Source organism: Harpegnathos saltator, unplaced genomic scaffold, assembly GCF_003227715.2.
Source record: "Harpegnathos saltator strain DR-91 unplaced genomic scaffold, Hsal_v8.6 scaffold374, whole genome shotgun sequence".
Taxonomy (NCBI): domain Eukaryota; kingdom Metazoa; phylum Arthropoda; class Insecta; order Hymenoptera; family Formicidae; genus Harpegnathos; species Harpegnathos saltator.
This window is the reverse complement of record NW_020230177.1, coordinates 66,309-89,079: the sequence shown is the minus strand read 5'-3', so window position 1 is coordinate 89,079 and position 22,771 is coordinate 66,309. Positions and strand designations below refer to the sequence as shown.

Below are 22,771 nucleotides of genomic sequence, written 5' to 3'. Positions count from 1 at the left end.
CCCTCGTCAGTGCGAATTACTTGTCCACGGCCGCGCGCGATTTGTTATTAAACATTATCGATACCGCGCCCCCTCAGCGGCAAAGGGAAGGAGAGGACGTACCTTCGGAGGGATATCGCGTAAAGAAAGGCAAAGACGCCCCGGGCGTCGCCCGTCTCATTACCGAGGCTCGAATTTCGCGATGATACGTCGTTCTCCTCCTCCTCCTCCTCCTCCTCCTCCTCATCTCCTCCTGCCCTTAGCCCTCTCTCGCGCGTTACAGATAATGATCGTGCGTGCGTAAACCCGGTGGTTGCTTCACGGTCTCCCGTGATCGTGGAAATGTACATTTTATGGATGAGCCGCTCGCGTCGTTTCGCTCCCGTCGTCGTTCGCTCTTCTCCGAGCCGCGTCTCTTCTTTTCCCTCCCTTCTTTATCGTTCTGTTTTTAACGATTCACGCCGCACCTCCGTTCTTGCTCTATCTTTTCCCTTTGCGTAATTCGTGGAAACGCGGATGCGCTGTTAAATCAGCGAGCGACGCCCGATATTCCCGCCGTGCTATCTCGCTGATTAATGTCAAATGCTTCTCTGTCTCTCCCCCCTCTCTCTCTCTCTCTCTCTCTCTTTCTGTCTCTCTCGGTATTTATCTATTTATTATCACTAACGCATTTCCTGTCATTTATCATCCATCTGCTTGACGCTTCGATGTAGGTGCAGGCTTTATTTTATTTACATAAACCGCGTTAGTCATCCTTCTAATTATACTGTGAGAAGTTACACTTACATAAGCGCGTTGACTATTGCACCGCGATAACGATCGGCGCTAATTGACTAAAGACAATCGAGGAGGTGGTTAATTTTCGCTCTATCGTACGTTGATATCGCCACTTTGTCACTTTGTCTGTAAATAATTAACCAGTCTTTTGTTCATCGGCACTTATCAGGAGACTATCGGTCCGCGCAAGTGCGCGAGAGCGCAGCCAGCGTTTAGATAAACGCAACGTGCGTGATTTATGCTGACATAAATGGCAAATTCCAAGAGTTGTTTGTTCAATGCTCGCGCGCCTGCCCGCCCGCAGTCGTCATAGCGCATATAGATTGTATCGCGTTATTATGCGCGTGTAAGCATTATTATAAGCTCCCGCAAGCTATTAAACATCTCCTCTTTAGAGTCACACACACATACACACACGTGGCGAATATATCACAGCCGTGACTTTTTCTGATTACTTTCTGCGGAAACGCTATGCCGTGTGCCAATTAACAATTCCTACAGGCGGCGAGAATTACAAACGACCAGTCGAACGGGTCGCCGACGTGAGCGTGCAATAAAAGAAAGCATTTATACGCCGATAAAATCGGCGCGACCTAGTTCTCCGATCGATTAAGACGGTCGGCTGTCGTCGCGATCGCGTTCGTGTCGCCTCGAAGCAGAATTTTTTGACACTTTGCTCTCGTCGCCGGCAGCCCCGCGAGAGCGAGAGGGGAGAAAGAGGGACAAAGATCCTTTACGTAAAAGTTAAACCACAGAAAAACTTGTCGCCTCGGGCCGCTGCCGTGACTCGGACCGTTCCGGATGTGCCGCGGCAAGACAATTGCGTCGTATTAATAACTTAATGACAGGAGAATAATACCGGTGACTCGCCACTATTCCGGAGAGAAAATAAAGGTAAAGCCCGCGGCCCGGACCCAACGCGGCAGAAGAAAAAAAAAAAAAACACCCGTGTAAGGCCCGCGGAGACCACCGACTCGTGGATCACGGAAAACGATTGCGTGGCGCGCGGTCGGCCGCGGTAACGAGAATCGATGGGAGAAAAAAAGGAGGAGAGAAGGATAGAAGACTAGAATGCCGCGGATTCTTCTTCGACGATTAGGAATTTCTCCCGGAATCGATCGAATGTACAGACACGAGACGAGATCCGTAATAAATATCAATAATTAGTAATAACTCCTGAGAACAGGCGCGTCCGGCGGCTTTTGAAAAGGCAAATGTGCTGATGTCGAGTGAATAACTGTATTCTCCATGGAGAGAGAGAGAGAGAGAGAGAGAGAGAGAGAGAGAGAGAGAGAGAGAGAGACTGTTTGGTTGAACGAAACAATTTCCCGGTGAAATATGAACGACACTGAAATACCGTTGGAAACTATCCAGAATTCAGTCTAAATTATCCAGATTCCTAGCTAACTCGGACAGAATTCTGGTATTTCCAATCGGAATTTCGGAATCATATTTCACCGGGAAATTCGTTCGTCCAACCAGACATTTTTCTTTCTCCGTATATTTTAGCTATTTTTCTTTTTTCGCACTCGCAGCTTTTTCCTCTCCAATTAACCAAACGTATTTGCTCCGTTTTCTTCCCGGACGTTAAAACCCGTTCTCTTGCGAAGTGTGTTCTTCAAATGAGATAATGAGACGAAAGATAAGATTTTCTGTAATTTCAGCACATTTCTGCGAATCTGTTCTGTGTCGCGCAGGCGTGCTCGCGCGAGCATTAGACAATAATTGCAATTGCGCCACGAGCAGGACAATCACGGTCACCGCGCCACGGTGACTGGCAGTTCTTTGCTCCGACCTCCGAGGTTAATTAGATAATGTAATTGTGCGGTAATTACACGAATTTACCCGCGCGCCAAGCCTCTGGCTCACACCAGCGATGTCGCGCACATGCACACGCGCGCGCTTACTTTGTGACTCTCCCGTCTCCAATCTTTTCCCGTCCTTCTCTCTTTCTCCCTCTTTTTCTCTCTAGCTCGATTCGACCCGCGTCTAATGATAATGCAATCATCTCCGCGCGGTACACGTGCACATTCGAATGCCGCACGCAGAGCGTGCTCGTTGCAGCGTGTCGGTCCAACAGGAGAAATAATCGATTCGCGAGTCGCACGTAGAAACGAGTCGTAGCGTAACGACGATATAATAAATTCACAAATAAAACGGACTGATAGCCATATTTCCTGCGAAACACAAACATCTCTCTTTCTCTGTCTCTCCGTCTCTCTCTCTCTCTCTCTCCCTCTCCCTCTCTCTCTCTCCCTCTCTCTCTCTCTCTCTCTCTCTCTCTCTCTCTCTCTCTGTTTCTCTTTCTCTCCGTCTCTTTCTCGATGCACAACTGCCGGGTAATCGCGAGTCAAAATACCGTGGTTAATCGTTCGCCATTACGCTATCGAGCTGAATTCCAAGCGCGTTACATCTAAATGTTCCTGACGCAAACGACGCGAAGAAATAAGCGCGCAAACACGATTAAACGTAAGTTAAGTAAATTATCTTCCTTCGTCCGTGACTTCCCGACGAAGCGCGGTTGCATAGCGAAGGACTTTGCGCTGAGGTAGGAGCAAATAAGAACGGCAGGACGCCGCGGCGGGAGTAGCGAAGGAAGATGTAGACGGTGAGAAAGAGAGAGAGAGAGAGAGAGAGAGAGAGAGAGAGAGGGAGGGGGGAGAGGAAGAGAGACAGAGAAAAAGACGGGGCTAGGCGAAGAAGATGACGAAGAAACTCGCCTTTAATCCACTTAGCGGCCTCTTTTGATGCCGGCCCCCGTGGCCGTATTCAGCCTTATGCTAGCGCGCGGTTGCGAAACGGCAAATCCGTTCGCGCCTTGCGGTCCGATTGCTTCGTTACTGCGCAACGTTGCGCGGAGAGCGAGACAGGAAGGACTTCCTCTCTCGACGGCCGCGGCGATCGGTTCCGCGAATTATTTCGTAGCTCTTGAAACTGCTCGTCGCGTTTCGATAAATCCGCGACCGAGAGAGACAGAGAGTGAGAGAGAGAGAGAGAGAGAGAGAGAGAGAGAGAGAGAGAGAGGGAGAGGGAGAGGGAGAGAGAGAGAGGGAGAGGGAGAGGGGATCGGCTTTGGCCCGGCAGAAAATTCGCGAAACTACGGTACCGGATAACCGGGCTCTAAAAGGATTCTATAATTATCGCGTCGATGCAATTAATCGACGATTAGTCACGTTCTATTTTGCAACGCGTGTGAACGCGGCGGCCGCGTTAATTGCAGATCAGGTGTGTTCCGTAACGTGAACGTGTTTTCTGTCAAAGCCGTGTGTTGCAACACGGCCTAACGCAAAATATTAATTCCTCTCTGTTTGATCGTGTCTCTTTTTTCTCCCCCCTTATCGGCCTGATACGTGCCTGTTTCTGCAATCTATCTCGTATAAAATAAAACCGTCTGGCGAAATGTGTCTCGTAATAACTGCGGGGTGGCGGGTAGCAATATTGTGCAAATCCAGCGTGAAAATTCCATCACGTGTCTAAGCGTGACGTGATAACGCTCTAACGCTCAACAAGGATACTCTCGATTCTTCTGTCGGCCTGATTCTACCATCGGCTCGATCTACAAATTCGTCCGGCCGCTTCGAACGACAGCTTCGAATTTAGTATATATACGCGTAACCGAAATCTTATACTCGTCTTCGTCCAATTTCGAGTGCTTCGCGTCGACGTTGAAGGTCAACTTGAGGATTAGTCATAACGTCAAAGGCATTCCCAGCTGAATTCTGGGACAGTCCGCCGCCGCAAAGAGGTTTCTCTCCGTGATCTCCGGAGCGGAGTCGCGCGAGGTTTTCATCATGGTCTCGTATTTCCCATTAAGTCGCGAATGCGCGACTAATCTTCGCGTACGTGCTTCGTCGCGAGGAGCGATTTTTCCGAAGTTCTCGCGCGCGTTTCCCATGGCAAGGACATCGCGAACGCAGCGAGAGGGCAGTCAGGGAGACAGAGACACACACACAGAGAGAGAGAGAGAGAGAGAGAGAGAGAGAGAGAGAGAGAGAGAGCGGGAGAGGGACACGTAATAATAACGATACGCGAATCGAGGATAACCAAGAGAGCCACGGTGAACGGCGGTTGTAATTAGGGACGCCCGTCTAACCGCGAAATTTCGTGATCTTATTAAATCCAGAAGGACGCTGGCGCGGCGCACGGGAGCGCGTCCGGGGAGAAAAAGGGAAAGGCTAAATTATTATTACTCGCGAGGGGCCCCAAGAGAGATGGCCGAGGTGCCTCCTCGTCCTCCACCTTTACACGACGGTGTGCGTTTCGCTCGCTCGCGCGCGCCGTCCGTACTATCGTGCAATGCACGCACATATGTACTCGTAAAGACTATCGCGCGCTCGGTTGATCAGAAGTGACGCAAAGATCACGGGAATAGATGAAACATTTAAATCGTTGAGCAAAACGGTCACGATGAAAGATTGTGCAAATTTGAGAGATCTAGGACTTTTACTTTGGCACGAGTCCAACGCGATGTAGCCTGTTTCTAAATTTTGGTAAATTTTACACAAGAATGTCGCGTGCAATATGACTTGAGAATACACGAAACAGAGATATATTTGCTCAATGCGCGACTTCTGACGCGGTACTCGATGACGTTGGTAAAGCAACGATTACGCGATCAACGAGAACAGGCCGAGTCTGAGCTCGCAGCCGAAATAGTCGGGCGCGCGATATTCGGCGCGATACACGTCCGGCTAGTTTCCTTTGACTGACACTTCGACTACCGACCTCATCCGCGGGAACAACGGCCCGTCGTCGTACGGCCGCGAGTCGGCTTAGCGGGCAGAATCACGCTTCGCGCTTGCGCCCGCGCGATATTGCCGTTCGCGACGCGAGCTTGTTTTTCGTGAGAAGCAGCTGATAGGTGCGCGCTTTCATACGCGGCGTTTCATTGAAAACGAAGCCGAGCCGCCTGGTAGCAGGTACGAATTACCGTCTGCAACTATGTTCGCCAGAGTAGTCATTAGCGCACGACAACGGGTAATCAGAGAGTACCGCGGCTGTATAGAACCGCGGGCGCGTCTTCTAGTTACGTTTCCTCCAATAAGCCGGAGGAGTGCGGCCCGTCAAAATGATTTGACGACGTGAGCACCGCTCGCAATTACCGCGGCTGATACTCCGCTGCACGATGAAAATCCTTCTGGCCGATTAATCAGCGGTTAAACATTCTTCGATTATTCGAGCCGTCGATGATCGCGTCCGCCCTCGCCTGATGAACTCTCGATTGATCTTGTTTCGCATCGCAAATTTCACATCGAGAGCTTGGCACGGACCATTTTGCAAAACGGCATTGGAGAAAAGGAGAGACACGGAGAGAGCGATCGGTATCTTTAGCCTTTAATTAGCTTAGGTTTGTATCGACTTGTACGACTCGCGGCTCGTAAATCGAATTCCAAAGAGGCAAACTGTCATAATATTGTTCTCCGGCTAATCGTTCTTGAAATTATACCTCGCCGATAGGATTTGCGATTTTTCAATCTTGCGAAACGGCACAATTTTCAAGCCACGAGTAGCATTCGAGACGCTTCTCACTCTCGGGCTTCTCCTCCTTCAGCTCTGACAGAATCGGTCGGAAGCGCGCGAGGTGGAGCGAATGCGCAGACGATGAGCACGAGCGATGATAAAAATCGATGCGACGCGAGCCGGGCGAACCCGTGGACCGCGCGGGCCGGTTCGGGCGCGATTTCGGACTCACCCTGAGAGAGAGAGAGAGAGAGAGAGAGAGGGAGAGAGAGAGAGAGAGAGAGAGAGACCCCTGTAATTTCGGGTGGCCACCGTCTGAAGAGCGAAATGCGCCTAAACACGAAATCCGGGCCGATCGTACAGAAGCGGAGCTTCTGTGCGCGGCGTAATCACCGAGATTTCTTCGCGATTTCGTGGAACATCTGGGCAATTTGCCTGCGAGATGAGGAGCCCCACGGGGTGTCTCACTGGCCGAATCGAGGTCTTTCCTTTTTTCTCCCCTCCCCCCTCCCCGCGCTGCCTCTCCCTCTTCTCTCTTACCCCTTTACAACCGGCCCATCAGCCGAGAGATCGCGCACGACCGCCGTTGTTGCTCGCTGTTTATCGTACGCAACAACAGCGAAAATCGCCAATATTTCCGGAGGGGGAGGGGGCAAATTTAAACTCCGAAATGCAGGTCGACGCGCGCGCGCGCGCGCGCGGCCGATATACCGAATGCATAACGCGATTCGTCCGTGATTCACGCCTCGCCGTATCCGCCGCGTAATGATTCGTTCGCGAGCCCGCCGTTCTCGCCTCGTTCTCGGGAAAGAAGCCGGCGATGCGTTCGCATAATTTCCGGTGAAATCACGCGAGGGAACGGCGACTTTATACGAGCTATTATCGAAGCATCCCGCGCGAGCCGCGCCGATCGGCATAACCAACGAGTCGGAAGAAGTCGAGTCATCTTGCGGCGAACGCGAAGTCAATGACTATCAATTTCCCGTCATTCGCGAAAAATCGCCGCGACTAGGCCTGCGCGTAATCGACACCTCGAAGAATCGGCGGCGTCTATCGGCGCGCACTCGTTACTCCGTTCTCTTCGTCTGTGCCGTCAGAAAAAGAGACGTCTGTCGCGTCTCTGTCGCGTGTAGACAGACAGACAGAAAATGTGGCGGAACGTGACACTTTTTGATCCTTAATGCGTACCTGCGCGCCTCCGATAAGCAGCGTCGAAATTATCGTGGCTTCGGATTACAGGTTGCGCCGCGTTTATAAATTAATTCCTCGGCACACATTAAAACATCCTCCATCCTTCTTAATCAGCGGCCTGCAGCGGTCGCGGTCTCAGACATCTGGACCACGACGACGACGACGACGACGACGACGACGATGCGGCCGAGAACAGAACGCAAGCGCACGCGCTCTTACGCACGAGACGCAGGAGGCGTATGTGCGTACGTGCTCGCTCGCTCGCTCGCTCGCTCGCTCGCTCGCGAAAAAGTGTCACGCGGCGCACACGACACAGACAGACTTCGTGTTATATGCGCCCGCGAGCGAAGGATGCGAAACTCGATCGAGCGTAAAGGAAACGACCTGTATCGCGGTATGACAAGATATCGACGTTATGTAAAATCTCACGAGCTAATAATTATTTGCCATTATCGTGCGAGCGCAGGTCCGGTCAATTAGTCACGGATAATCGTATTCGTAATACGCCGGGAACGGGACACGGTTGTGTGTTCGCGCGCGCGCGCGCATGTGTGTGTGTGTGTGTGTGTGTGTGTCGCGTGTGTTTGTGCGTATAATCGCGCCAACGCGTATAGTCGCCTATATAAAACAAGATTCTATCCGCGTCGTGGCGGTGCGCGCGAGCGCGGATAGATTCTGGTCTTCGTCTTCGTAATAGATATTAATAGCTCTCGTCACGATGGCTCGTGCAGGTAGCAATCGAACGGAAAATCACACATAATGCCGCGAGATGCATAATGCAATTAATCCCCATCGTGCGTCGTTACGCTGACTAATCTGCTTCGGATGCAAAACTAATTAAGGTAATGAACACGCGCGTTTTTACGAGGCGGTGAGAGGGAGGGACAGGGGAAGAGAGAGAGAGAGAGAGAGAGAGAGAGAGAAAGAGAGAGAGAGAGGAGAGGGAAAGAGAGAGAGACCAGCGATTTCGCAGAACGGTTTCTGCGATTTTCTCACGGATGCAATACGAGGTCAGACCGTAACACCGCTATTTCCCCGACGCTATTAAAAGACAACTAAACGCGTTTTTTCTCCCTTTCTCTCTTTCCCCCACTCTCTCTCTTTTTTCGCTAAATTACATTGCGTTCCTCCATAATAAATCGCGTGCTACAAGGGGAATAATAATTATACTTGCAATCACATCCATGCACACACACTCACACACACACACATACACACACACACACACACACACTTGTCCCATTGGGCGTCCAAACGTTTAGATATGCATTTGATTGCGTCGCATAAAGGGGATGCAGGGTGAATGGATAAAAGGCAGGGGGAAGGGAGGCGAAAATGACAACCATTAATACCGCGAAACCTATACATAAGTTTTCTGTGTGCGTGTGTAACAACGACGCGACACGCGAGCCAACAGACGTTATCAACGAGAAGTAATTGAGACGATAAAGGAGCGTCGATAAAATTAATCAACAATCAAACGAAGCGAACGCGGAGAATTGCGAGGCGCGAGTGCAGCGTGAAAGTGAAACGATCGAGGCTATCGATTAAACGGGAGACAGCACGATAATTTGCTAACGATCGAATCGACGACTTGAAGGAGGATAAAAATCGACAAATTAAGCGACATTAAAAAGTGACGCGCTTGCTAATCCCGCCGTTGCCATTTGGCGTCGATGCGATGTTTCCGCGCGCAGTAGCGCTTGAGTGCTTCACCTGGGACTCTCCGACGCGCTCACGCGATTACGTTACATGACTCCGTTAATCGGGCCTTATCGCAATAGCAGAATCGGATAACTCGCATGCGCAAATAGGCCCGCGGCTACGCGCGGCCTTGCCTCCCTTTTCTCGCGCTAACGACCGCCTTCCTTTTTGTTTTTAGGGAGGAGCTCGCCATGAAGATCGGCCTGACGGAGGCACGGATACAGGTCAGTGGAGACTCGTGCCGCGATCTCGCGCAAACTGAGCGGCGGATAATGGCTGCGTTCAGAAGAACAAAATGATTAGTGAACACTTAGTGATTCTCGCTCCTGATTGGTAAATACTTCTGGGTCTATGAAGAATCTAAAAGAATGCTCCAATCACGGACGATAATCACACCAAGCGCTCACTGATCACTTTGTTCTGCTGAACGCAGCCAAATGGCATCGCTAAGCTCACTCTGCGAACGGCTGCCGATCGCCGATGCGGCCCTTAAACGGGCACGATGGAATTTTCCCGTCGTTGCCGACGGATCCCCCGATGTATCTTGCTCGCGCGCTGCCGATTGTTTCTAGCTTGGTCCCTCGGTTGTTCCCTCCGTCCAAACGCATATGGCATATGGAGGCCCAATGAGGCGAATACGATTGGGTGATTGAGCGTAATTAAAGCCGACAAGGAAACGGAACGCTAATGGGACTCGCGAGTTTGCTCAAACTTGAAAATTGCCGGGGCCGGGTGTAAAACTGTGCGGCACAGTGCCTCTTGAACGGATAAAAAAGATAGAGGGCGAGGGGCGGAGGGAGAGAAACGCCGCCGTCCGAATTAAAAAATAATGTGAGCATGTCGAACGTTAATAAAATTGATTACAAGTTACCTCTAATTGCGTATATTGGCACGTCGTGGCGTAACTTGGAAATCACTTTGATAATAAGCGGCTGCGCGCGTCAAACTCGGCCGGCTAGAAAAATGAGGTAATAATGGGCGATAATAACGTGGTTAACCGTTCTTCTTTGGCGCGAAGGTGAAAATAACGCGCGTCTCTTGCGTAACGACAATTATCCTGCATCCTCTGACATTTCGTTTAGATAATAGTTTTCGAAGCTCGTGAGCGCTCGCTCGCGCTCGCGCGCACGAGTTTGCGAAGAATTACTTAGGAATTACTTAAGTTCCCTCTCTCTCTCTTTCTCTCTCTCTCTCTCTCTCTTTCTCTCTCTCTCTCTCTCTCTCTGTCTTTTTCTCGCTCGCTTGCTCTCTCTACGCAGCCACAAATTCCCGAGCGGTAATTAGCGTATCTGTATATGCGAAGAAACGTAGCAAAATGCGGTACTCTTCGTGCAGCATGACAATGGCCGATCGAGCGTTCTTTTAATTATTAGCACATGTTTTTTCCAAATGCACGTTCATTATTAACTTGGGAGGAAAAAACGAGAAGGCCATTCTAACAGGCCAGAAATAGGCCTGTTAGAAATTAATTCTCGTTGTCACTGAAACATTACAGATATAAGTGAGCAGCCGTTTGCGATGAAAATACGACTGTTGCCAAGCGTTAATTACTGCCGTTGGCAAATATCAACTATGACGTCCAGTTGCGCGCGCGACCATTCGCGATTAGCATTAATTGTTTGTTCGACTTGTGAGAGACGAGAACTCGCGGCAGCGGGCTGATGCGTTACGCGAAATAAACAACAACATAACAACATAATATTGCGGCGACCGATAATAAACGTGAAAGGTTGTATTCTCACTTCGCAATAATATCGTGATTGAATAGTATCGTAAATCAAGCATTAGAAGTTTCCTCGATCAATCAACGCTAGAGGCGCGCGTGTACCATCCATCGTTAAACTATAACGTAGTGCTCGCTCTTACATTGAGAGACGGTAATCACGCGACACGAATTCATTTGAATATTTTAATATCAATCAAAGTTGGATTAATGCTCAATTCCCATCTGTTTTTATCGCGCTCGATTATATTATTGCTGTCCGATGACCAAGGTGAAGCCTCTTCCCCGCCTCGTTTGCTATTCGCGGCTACACGTGTGCATAGAATCGCAAAAAGAGACAGAAAAACGAAGAGGTAAAAAAGAAAATGGAGCAGGAAATGCCGTGCGAAACATCATTAAGACTCGTCGCGTAAATAGCTATAGCTGTGATTTAATATCGCATGATTATTGAATAATTACAATTACAGCTGCGGAAACGTTGATAGATTTTATAATACATGTGTACTACATAATGATATCTCATTATAATCAATGACAGCTCAAGTATTTCTATGAAAACGACACGTGCACGGCCTGTTTGACTCTACAATTTTAACTGAAATATTATCATTCTTCGTGAGCAATTCTCTGATTTAACGAGAGAGAGAGAGAGAGAGAGAGAGAGAGATTTAAAAATTCACACGACGTGCTCAACACGGTGAGATATATGGTGATGATAAAAAGAGAGAGAGTGCTGATTCGGTTATCAGTAACGTCCGTCTCCATAGCCATTTGCTTTTCGCGTAGGGCCAGAAGCACGCGCGTCTAGCTTCCTCAAGTTCCGCGTATACGCGGATTATTTTTTGTTCTCGCTCGCTCGCTCGCTCGTTCGCTTGCGAAGGGATGCGGGCGTCACACACATTTTCTGCGTGACGACGCTGGGCCTCCTTGCCCGGCCATGGTGAGCGTGTCCGAGTGCCATAGTTGCGTGAACAGCTGGCTAATTTGCTCAATTAGTTTAATTTATTCCCGGTACTTACTTATTCTCTTTTTCTTTCCCCCGCGCGTGTTCCACCTCTCGCTCGGCATCCTCCGACCCTCTCAATTCCTTGCTCTCGGACACGCACACGCACGCTCGTCCCTGCGTGCCCGATCTTCTCCTCGCACCACCGCGAGGAGACGTACACGCTTTAACGTTAACCTGGCACTTTTCATTATACTTGCAAATACGTCACCGTCCGCGGCAAATTGGCGATTTACCGACCGACCGACGCGCACGCGATGAGAACCACTGCTCCGTCTCTCGCTGTGAAGAATGACGTACTGAACTCTTCGCGGTGGCGTTAATAATTTTCAGGAATTCCTGAACCTGTGTAAGAGAGATCTTACGCGTTCTCTCTCTCTCTCTCTCTCTCTCTCTCTCTCTCTCTTCTTGCTCGTCGCGACGGCGAGCGAGCGAGCGGACGAGCGACCATCTTCGAGAAGCTGCGGCGTGTCCCTTCTTCGATAGGTGTCAATTGCCTCTACGCTCGTAACGAAGCGAGATTACATGTGTTGGTTTACGGAATCGTTTCGAGGAATTGGGCGCGGTTATTCAATCGCGCGCGGTGCCTTTAACCCTTTAACGATCGGCTAACTTTACTACGAGGCTCGAAATTGAGAGTTTTCTGGGCTGAATTCGGCAGGATCGCGAGGTTCCCTCGCGGCCTCGCGATTTCAAGTATCTATTAGGTATGCCCGCATCGGGATCAACTCCGCGCTCTGGATTCACCAGAAGGTTTTCTATCGCCTCTACCTGCGACTCTCGTTGCAACGTCGAGTATCGCGTTTCGCGCTCTGCAATCGAGTTTTCCTGTTTTCATTTTCTTAGCGGACTCTCTCGTTGCGGGACGCGATAAGTTTATTGGCAGTAATTTACCGGCAATCATTACGAGGCCGTTTACGAACGATGTAAGGAGCGACTTAAGTGATCGGCCACAAACTTCCGCTCGCTCGTCTTAACGCGCGAAAATTAGCTTGTCGGGCGATTTGGGCGCCATTTGTCCATCAGCCGTCATTAATATGCATGACAAATACGCCATCGCGGAATGAGGTGCGATTTTTTCGACGGTAAAATTTCGCCCGTGCCCATCGACGCGCAGAAATTAGGATACATGACCTATCATCGGCGACCATTAATTATTCATGAGACGCGCGGTATCTTTTGAGGATAAAGTGCCTTCTTCTTTGCGCGGTAAAGCGGCTGGCTCATATTTATAACGCGCGTTTGCCGCTAAACGCACGATAACGCGGAGCGAGTATCAATATGACGGATAATGTTGAAGTGTGAAATTTAAAATCGTCGCGTGTTCACACACGCGCAACGTCAAAATTCAGCACTCGTGATTTCGCGCGCGTGCATAGTAAAGAAAGCAAATGATAAATTAGATTAAGAGCTACGTCCGCCGGATAGCCGCGGATTACCGCGGCTAATCTAATCCGCGCTTGCGGTCTCGCCAAAAATAGAAACGATTTAGAGAAAAGAAGAAAAAAGTAGACTTGTGAGAGCCGGCGAGCAAGCGGAGCTGTTTTACGACAATCGAATTGACTGCATAAACGCAGTGCCAATGTCCGAAGTGGAGAATGCACGCGATCGCCGAATATATCGAGAGTGTTGCTTCTTCTCTTCTCGCGGGTCTGAAAAACCTTACACTTCACGTTCGACTGAAAATAAAACGAAGGGGAAAGAGAGGGGGGGAGGGGAGAGAGGGACGCTCGTTTGCGTATGGAAATACTTCGCGACGCGTCGATCCCTGAGAAAAAAGAGAAACGCTAATTCTCGACCAAACAAATTCTCCCGGCTCTCTCGATTTGACTATTAATCGAGCGCACACATGAACTTCTTTTTCTCGCGGCACTCAATATGAATAATGAACGTTCCGTCTCGCGCAGGCACGTTCGCCGGCCGAGAGCCGTCGCCCGTTCGTATAAATAACAGATTGCTATTAGGCAAAGTGATTATCGGTTGTTGCAGCGTCAACGATTAATTACTTTTACGATCCGCCCGAGTGTGTGACGAGATAATCGACAAGCCGGCCGTACCTCCTCCGCCCGAGCTTCGTGGAATCTCTTGCGCAAAGAGAAACTGGAATATTGTGGATAAAAATATCACCTTTCGCGCTCGACATCTGTCTCTCGCGGGAGAGACGTACACGCGAGACAGTCGCGTTTCTCTGAATCGATTTCGCGGCCGTTGCAAATTCGACGGCCGACGAACGAGGGAAATAAACGTTGTCCCCTGAGCCCCGCCACTCACCCGCACCTACCGCCGCTTCGACGTGTATGTGGGACGTTTTCATCCGCGAGTTCTCATGGGTTTCCTTTGCTTTCTTTCGCCGGCAGCTCGAGGATCATTCGTTCACATTTGCGACTTTACTTCGTGTATCACGTTAATTCATCTGCACGCAGAATATTTGCCTGTTGACGACATTCGCACGTCGCAGGTAGAAAGATGCCGAAGTACGAAATACGAAGTACGAAGTACGAAAAGAAAGAATGTCGGGGAGAGAGAGAGAGAGAGAGAGAGAGAGAGAGAGAGAGAGAGAGAGAGAGAGAGAGAGAGAGGGAGGAGAGAGAACGAGTTTACTTTCTACTAAAATAAAATGTTACTTGTCCAAATATCGCGGCTCCTCTGCGAAACTATTACCTTCAGTGCTTGCAACCTTTCTTATACCGAGACTTCGATTATAGTCGGTAAATCTGAAGGTGCTCGAAGAAGCTACTCGTTCGACGTTCGAGGCAGTACACAACCGTACGAGAACGCGCGAGAGAATCTTCATTGGCTGCGGATAGAGAGAGAGAGAGAGAGAGAGAGAGAGAGAGAGAGAGAGAGAGAGAGAGAGAGAGAGAGAGAAGAGAGAGAGAGAGAGAGAGAGAAAGGGGGGGAGAAAAGGCAAAGCGGAGGAGCCGAAGAAACGAACATACCTGGCGTTCGTGTAATTAATGCGGCACGATTAAGCACGAAACGACTAGGTTCCGGCGGCGACGTGGTTGCGTTTTGTTTTAAAACGCCGAGAGTCGGAGATGTTTAGCGCCCTGCTGGGGGCAATCCTGCTCGCTGTGGGGGGTCCTGGCACCCGGGGCCCCCTTCCTCACCCTATCCTAACGATGCAGCGAGAGAGGCCCCTCTAATCTCCCGTACGTCTAGGCGAGATTCCGTACAGCGGGCGAGCGGCACACGTTCGGCTCGGATGCCTCCTCCGCGTGCGTGCGCGCGCGCGCGCGCGCGAGCGAGCGACGAAAATCGAAATACAAGTATTACGAGGGTTGTAATCGATTATTGCGCAACTGTAAATCTCGCGCTTCGTTCCGCTGCGGCAGCGGAAGAATAATTAATTTAAGCGATAATGTGTCGGGAACGTTAATGTCCAGCTCGTCGATTTATCAATTGTATACGACGTGTAATTAAACGTAACAATTAGCGCGGCGATTTTTAAGCACGGTCCGCTCGTGCGTCGGGGAGAGGGGAATAATCAGCGAGAAGTTTAACGACGAATGATTTAAGCGGCAGTATTTCTTCGCGCAACTGTTGCATACTATCGGTCCCGCCGAAGACGTCTCTATAATCTAATAAGTGTAAGTGTACAATATATCATTGGATTTCCGGTCGAGACGAAAAATCCGCGCGAGATAAATCTGCGAAGATGGAAACGAGCCTCGTGAAAACGGCCTTCGGCCGAAAGTCGCGGCTAATAATACCGATCGACGCTATATTCCATAGCGCCGCCTCTTCAAACGCAGCGAAATCATTTTCTCGACAGCGAGCTACCAGGGATAAAATAGCGTGGAGCCGCCGCTCTCGGCCGGTGGAGCCGATGATCGAGGTGATCATCGAATCGCAGAGTCATCGGGCATATGTCTATCCTCGTCGGCGCGATGACGAGGCCGCACCGTGACGAACCGTATTGGGAGTGTCTACATCTCCCGGCGGTACTTTTGATTCCCAAACCAAACCCGCGACCCGCGATATACGACCGAGAGTGACGCGAGCCGTGGCAATGTGGAACGCGAGCGGAGTCCGCGTCCTATTCGGCGCGGGAATCCCGCGCGACGACCGGGAAAACGAGGCGATACTCTCCTCGGGTACATGGGAAAAACAAGCGAGCCGTGCAAAGACCCGTCTATTACCGAGGTCTCATGAACACGACCGGGAGAATGAGAAGGAGGGACGTCATCTTCGTTGGTACCAGCGTCCACGTTCCTTCTACGTGACGCGCCGCGCGTCAGAAGAATCGACTTGGCGGCGTGTCACGTAGAGAGACGGAGAGTCGGAACTGAATGACGCTGTGTATTATTGCGAGCAGGATCGAAAGACGGATATAATCCGCGGAAACGCCAAGGAAAGGTTGGTGAAAGTTCGCCGACAGTCGTCGACGATTTCATCGCCTCGAGGAAGAGAGAAGGAGAGACGCGAGTCATCTCGCGGACGCAGAATCAGACAATTATTTGACAGACGGCGAAAATTGAATAACGTTAGTAACGTTAACGGCTGAATGACGGGTTGGTAAATATCTCAAACATGATATGTTATTGCGTTAATAAAAGAAACACGAGCACAAATCGGAGAAACCTCTTGCGCAGGGCGCAAGCCCTGCTAACAAGGATAACGAGATCACGCCAAAGTGATCTCGTTATGAGATGCCGAATAGCTTTGAAGAAAGACGAAATGCTAATATAAGCCGCTGCAGTTCAACGTATAAATTGCTAAGAGGGACATTCGGCGAGTGTCTCGACGAGAAAACTTCGCCGAGCAAACGGTGGCGAGCGACCGTTCGCACGATTACCCGACGTAGATTCTCGCTGGGAGTATCGAGAGTCGCGTTGCTCAAGCGGTAACGTGAAACATCTCCCTCACCGGAAACGATAAAAGATCCCAGATAACTTTCAGAATAGATTGCTGCTTCTCTCTCTCCCTCGACAAGTTCTACTCGAACAATCGACATAACGAGCCGCGCGCTCGGAATTCGCGCGCTATGGCCTTTCTGCCGTCGCGAAGAAGAAACACAAAATGATACAAAAATTCCGATGGCCGCCGGAATTGCGGCAGGTGTGCTCGCGCGGAGAGATTGGATAAGTTGGAATAGTTGTTGTCCTACGCTCGTTCATCATTGCAACCTGTCACGAGACGAGTGACAAGAAGCCAGAAAACCTTGCTCACTGCCTCTCTCTTTCTCTCTCGCTCCCTCTCCTCGGCGCGACCTGATATTAAAACGAAATCGACGATACGTTATTTGCGTTCGGTCGGGTCGCGCACGGCATAAAATCGACCCAACAACCGGAGATGGGACGGTGGAGGTAGTATGAAGAAACGATGGAAAAAGAGAAAAGAAGAGAGGGGAGAGAGAGAGAGAGAGAGAGAGAGAAGCGAAGAAGAGCGGACTTCCGCTGAACTGATTAGAGCTCTCGGGGTCTCTTCGGGGAAACCTCGCAATGGAATGGAATGCGCTGGAACCTGGTGGACGCACATCACGAACGACGTTTCGCTCGCGATCGTTATCCAATTTCTATTTAAACGAGAGTATCAGAAGTCGATCTCTCGTCGGTCTCGTGGGCGGGGGGGGGGGGGTTTCCGCTTCTCGACGGCGTGATTTTGCGAATACATTCGAGCGGATGAGAATGAGACAGCGGTACTTTTATATTGTATGGATTGCAAACAACCAAATTAAAGTTCTCAACTGTTCAGTCGTTTCCTAAATAGCGTAGCATTTATTTGCTCTTGTCGCGCTTTCGCACAATCAACGGCGGAAACTAAAGCTGACCTTTTACGTCACAATTTTCTACTTATTTTCATTCACGACTCATAACTTATCATTTTGAGCAACGATTTGTTCATGAATCAATGAATCAATGAATATTACGATTGAGCGATATATCAATGTATGTGCTATCAACGTAATTATGAAAATGGAAGATATTCGTTACGTTAATATACGATTTTGATAAAATGTTATTAGCCGAGCGTCTTGCATAGCCCTTTTTAATTTAGAAAAAATATTATGCATCGCGAGCTGATTCTTATGACCGGCGATATCGATTCCAGGTATTTCAAGTTGCCAGAAACGAAAAGTGGGCCAAAGGATCGCTAACCTAACCTAACGGTTTTACGACAACCGATATTTTGTTAATTTTCGAGGAGAAACGTAAAATTCAGGTAGAGAGACAGACGAGGACAAAAGAGGAAGCTGAGGGCAAGGTAGGCGCGGAGAGGTGGAGAGATCGCGGACGAGAGCAGAGATCTCTGCCTCGCAGCGGTGTTCGGCTTCCTTGGAGCATCGACGGTAATGATACGCTGTTCTCTGCCTTCCTGAAAAAGGGGAGAATGCGTCACTGTAACCGGAATTCGAACTCTCGCGGATCGTCAACAACTTCCAAGGAAGAAAGCATCAATCCACCTTCCGATCCGCAGTCGAAGGAACGACTTTTTTTTCAAACTCACGGGACGATACTGTCAACTTTTACTTGCGCTGTTTGTCTGCACCTCGATAATTGCAAACACAACCGTTCTCTCTCTTGTTCAAATGAGAGAGACTTTAATGACTGTCGATAACACAACCGTATGTTATATCCGAACGATAAAATCATCGATAAATTCATTGAAAAGAAAAACATTCACAGAGGGGACGGAGAGGGGGGAGGGGAGAGGGAGAGATACCGCGAATACACTGACAAAATACAAAAAAACAAATACCCGCATCTCGAAACCGTTTCTTCTTCCGGTCAGTCATCAATGGCAAAGTGCCACTCGAGAGACTGACCGGCCGTCGCGATTGCGCAACGCCAAGGATTCCGAAGGCCGGCGAAAAGAATCCTTCCAGACCTTCGTCCCTCTCCTCGTCCCACTCAGCGCGAGCTCGGCCGCTCGCTTATCGGCCCGCGTTGCCTTCCACGAACGACATGACGATGCCTAATCAAGCCCGTCCGTTCATCGTGTGTTCCAGGTCTGGTTTCAGAACAGACGAGCAAAGTGGCGCAAGCAAGAGAAGGTCGGGCCTCAGGCGCACCCCTACAACCACCCGTACCTGAGCTCAGGTGCGCCACAAACGTCGCCGGTCATGACGCCGACCTTGCCGAACCCTTTCGCCCACCTGGGTACCTTCGCTCTCAGGAAGCCCTTCGACGCCTTTCGCTATCCGCCGCTGGGTCACGGCCCGGTCCTCCCCGGTAGTTACGCCGCGCATCCCTATCATCGCGCACCGCCGCCGCTGCTGCCGCCCGGCATGCCGCTGCCGTATACGTCCGCCGCCTCCTTCCAGAGCTTGCTGGCGAACATATCGGCAGCGCAGAGGCCGAAGCTGGTGCGCGGCTCGCCGCCGCCGTTGCCACCGCCGGCGCCTGCGATCGCCCTGCCGCATCCACCTGTGGCACCACCAGCCCCGCCGCCGCCGCCGCCGCCGCCGCCGCCGCCAACGGCCACCTCTCCGCAAAGCTCGCCCACGGGCAGCGTGGGGCTGCCGGACATCGACAGGAGGACCAACAGCATCGCCTCCCTCAGACTCAAGGCTCGTGAGTACGAGCTGCATCAGGAGATGATGCGTAAGAACGGCGATCTCATCAGTTGAGATGCTGCGTGTGTATCGCGACGTAGCCGCACGCGCGCGCAAGAACGACGGCGAGGGCGAGTCTGTGCCGAACGTCGGCTCGGACGTTCGTGGATCGACGGAACGCGAAGTGCTCTCTGGGAAGTATGTGCCGCTGGGAAGGATGCCGAAGCGAGAGGATGTACACGCCGTGAATGGGTGCTTTTTAGCCGCTCCGAGTCTGTCCGACGCGGCGACGCTCGATTTGGACGGAACTTCCGAATATCCCGCCGAACATACGCGTGCTAGCGAGTGCTAGTGGCCTTTGACCTATTGACGATGTTTACGGGTCATGTAATGTAACGTGTGTCACGTTGGTCATAGCCGACGACGTGAGAGTATCTGCACCGAGCATTTCACGAGGGGAAGATAATTCTAATTAGGTAAGGGGAAAGTTATATATACATATATATATATATATATAACGTCTCGGATGTTCCTACTGCGACTTCTTCGTGTATATTTGGCTTTATGTGTCAGCCTGTTTTGCAACTGTTATATTCGTGACGAATATGATAGTATTATTATAAGATTACGACATTTTTCCACAAATCAGCACAACAGCCTTAATATGCAAAATAAGGTTATGAGGATTTTCTAGTCGCACGCTTTCTTGATTACTTGAAGAAAGGCGGGAACGGAAAATGCGTCGAAGCAAACTGATACGCTCATTTGCGAAAAACGTTTTTTCCCGATGAAATTAGGCACCGTGCAATCATAATTGTGAAACCCACAATTATGAGCTTAATCAATTATGACAGAAGCTGAAGCGACGATACAGAGGCATCCGACATTACAGCTGCAACGGAGCATTCGGAAAAAAAAATTAAGTAAATTAAGAGTAAAAAAGAAAAAAATTTGATGTGCTCGGTCCAGGTATTCTTATGTCACAGCTTTAACGCGAGAATTTGTTAAGAGTGGGTACGTTCAGGCAAAAAAACTTGACGAGGTGACGGACAAGAAGGACGGTTGAACGGATCTCTCGAGTACCGCAATTTGTGCGACGTTCCTCGCGTGACAAAAGATCTGACCGAGATCAACCTCAAAATCCCTCGCGTCGATCAAAAGCTCCCGATTGATTGTCTCGTTTGCTTAAACATCTCAAGTACACTGAATTCTCATCTCCGACGGGCAAAAAATAATTCAACAAAAATAAAAATAACAAAAATCAATTGCGAATCTAATACGACTGCACGATGTATGCATTGCGTTAGGCAGCTCGCATACAAATTCAGGTTGTTACTCTCCCTGAAGAGATGAAGCGAAATTTGTTTCACACGAAACCCGCACGAAGAACGAAGAAACCCGCACGGGTGGTACCAATCTGCTGGCCCAGATCGAGCAATTGTCGCTCCTTTATTATCATTTTCAATTCAATTTTAGTCAAAGAACTTACACACCTAATCAGCTAAAGAGAATAGAGTCGGTCGCGGTAAAACTTAATCGGGACTCGTGTCGTTCGGGATCCACGACATCGCGCGTGCAGAACGCGAAATGAGCGTCACGAGGTAACGGGGAACGCGCGCGTATCGCGAACGGAAGGGAAGAGAGAGTGAAGTCTCCGTTACTCATGTACTGTGCGCAGTTTGCAGTATTCGGTACACGAGGGAACCGATACAACTGCGCAAATCGAGAAGCTCGCACACGCGCTCGTACATCGTCTGAATCTGTTTCACACGCGTCGAGAGGTAGGTTTTCTAATTAACTCGCATAATCGGTAGCCACATCGGCTGCCACTAAAACTCTTCTCTCGCATGTTGCACGATGAATTTGTTAGGCGCGTCGATGGCGTCCGCGTGACGCTTTTGTGAACGAAAGTTTTCCTCTCGAGGCTGCGTAAGCTTCCTATCCGAAGAAATTTGTCGCAGGACAATTGAGTCACTAGACTAATGACCGTGGATCGTTATGATATGCATGAAACAGATTTTAACTTTAACGCGTCTACCGAATTGCATCATGGTGAATCCCATGCAAACGGTATCGTTATTCGGCCGACGAGAGAGTACATATCAAACACGACGCGTGATTGGCAGCGAGAGACGGGTGTTGATCGCTTGACAAAATAAATTCGCGGAAAGTAACAATGAGAATGAGAAAACAGACGACGGAAGTTCGCACGAATAATCGGACGATTCTCTTTGAACCTGCTGCGATTAATCGCGTGAGCCGTCGCTTTCTTGTTAAAAGATCACGGGCGGCAGTAGCCTACTCGCGATTCCAAAGTGATCATCGAAAAGTGTCCGTCCACGAGAACTTCGACGTCGCGACGGGAATGATCGAAGTTTCGCAAGAACTATTCGCTGAACTCTCGTGTAGAAAATAGCAAAGCTAATTCGACAAAGCCCGAAAAGAATGGTCGTCGGTATTCTCGTCGCGATCGACGAGACCTCGCACATCGTTGGTCGTTGATCGGCGATCGCGCGCAGCGAAAGAACGCGCGTAGTTTTATTTACTTTTACACACCATATGTTATACACTCTTTTAGATAACGAAGAGAGAGAAAGATATACTATTTATATATAAAAATCTATATACTTTATTTACAATTGAGATATATATTCTACACTATCGCTATAAGTTTACAACTGTGTAAGCATACTTAGCGTATAAGTATCCGCCTTGTAAATATCCGTGACGACCAGCGCGTCATTTTTAACGGCCTTAAGGCCTGTAAGAGACCTTGCAATCACCTGTTTCCGTTTCTTCGTAATGAACGACGACACGTATCCGTGTAGCCATATCGACGATACGGCTACTTCTCCCGATCGCGTTTTCACTTTCGATCTCATCGTCGGCAACTCGCCCATGTGAAATCTTTGGCGCGGCGCCGACTTTGCAATCCGAATGACTAGAAACGTAACAATAGCCAGGCCCGAGACAACGCATCGAGCGTATAATGTGCGCGGAGAATGTAGGAACGATAAATTGAACCGTGCTTTTCCATCTCGCAGGATAATCAAAGCGATATGCGATTGAGATCGAGATTGAAGAGGCAGCGTGTTATCGAGCCGAATATTTCTCAAACCGAACCACCCCATGTGCATTGTACTTACTCTTATTATTACCTCTTTATCTCTTCTTTGCGATAAATAAATGATTACGATTAAGAGAGAATGCGTAATTTATTGAACGACCCTGTCCTACCGACATAATTAAAACCGGTACGATTTTAACGAGTTTAATCTTGTCTGTTTCAATTTCCAGTGGCAAATTTTGCGACGAATTCAGTAGCAACTTTTTCTCGATCGAAATTTTACAGCACTTCTAAGCCAGTTCGAAAGAAGAAGCAAAGTCCCGACGGTAATCTGTGATACCATTCGCGATTCCATTCGTGTTATCAGAG

At 49.6% G+C, this 22,771-nt stretch overlaps 1 protein-coding gene across 1 annotated transcript in view; it reads left to right on the top strand.

Moving 5' to 3' along the window:
- LOC105189180 (homeobox protein aristaless) overlaps positions 1-22,542 on the top strand; it is a 154,010-nt gene extending 131,468 nt beyond the window's left edge. The window contains exons 3-4 of the mRNA XM_011151130.3: positions 9,290-9,335; positions 18,790-22,542. Coding sequence (XP_011149432.2) covers positions 9,290-9,335; positions 18,790-19,410 — 667 coding nt within the window. The 3' untranslated portion in view covers positions 19,411-22,542. The remainder of the gene's footprint in view (positions 1-9,289; positions 9,336-18,789) is intronic.
- Positions 22,543-22,771: the final 229 nt, after the last annotated feature.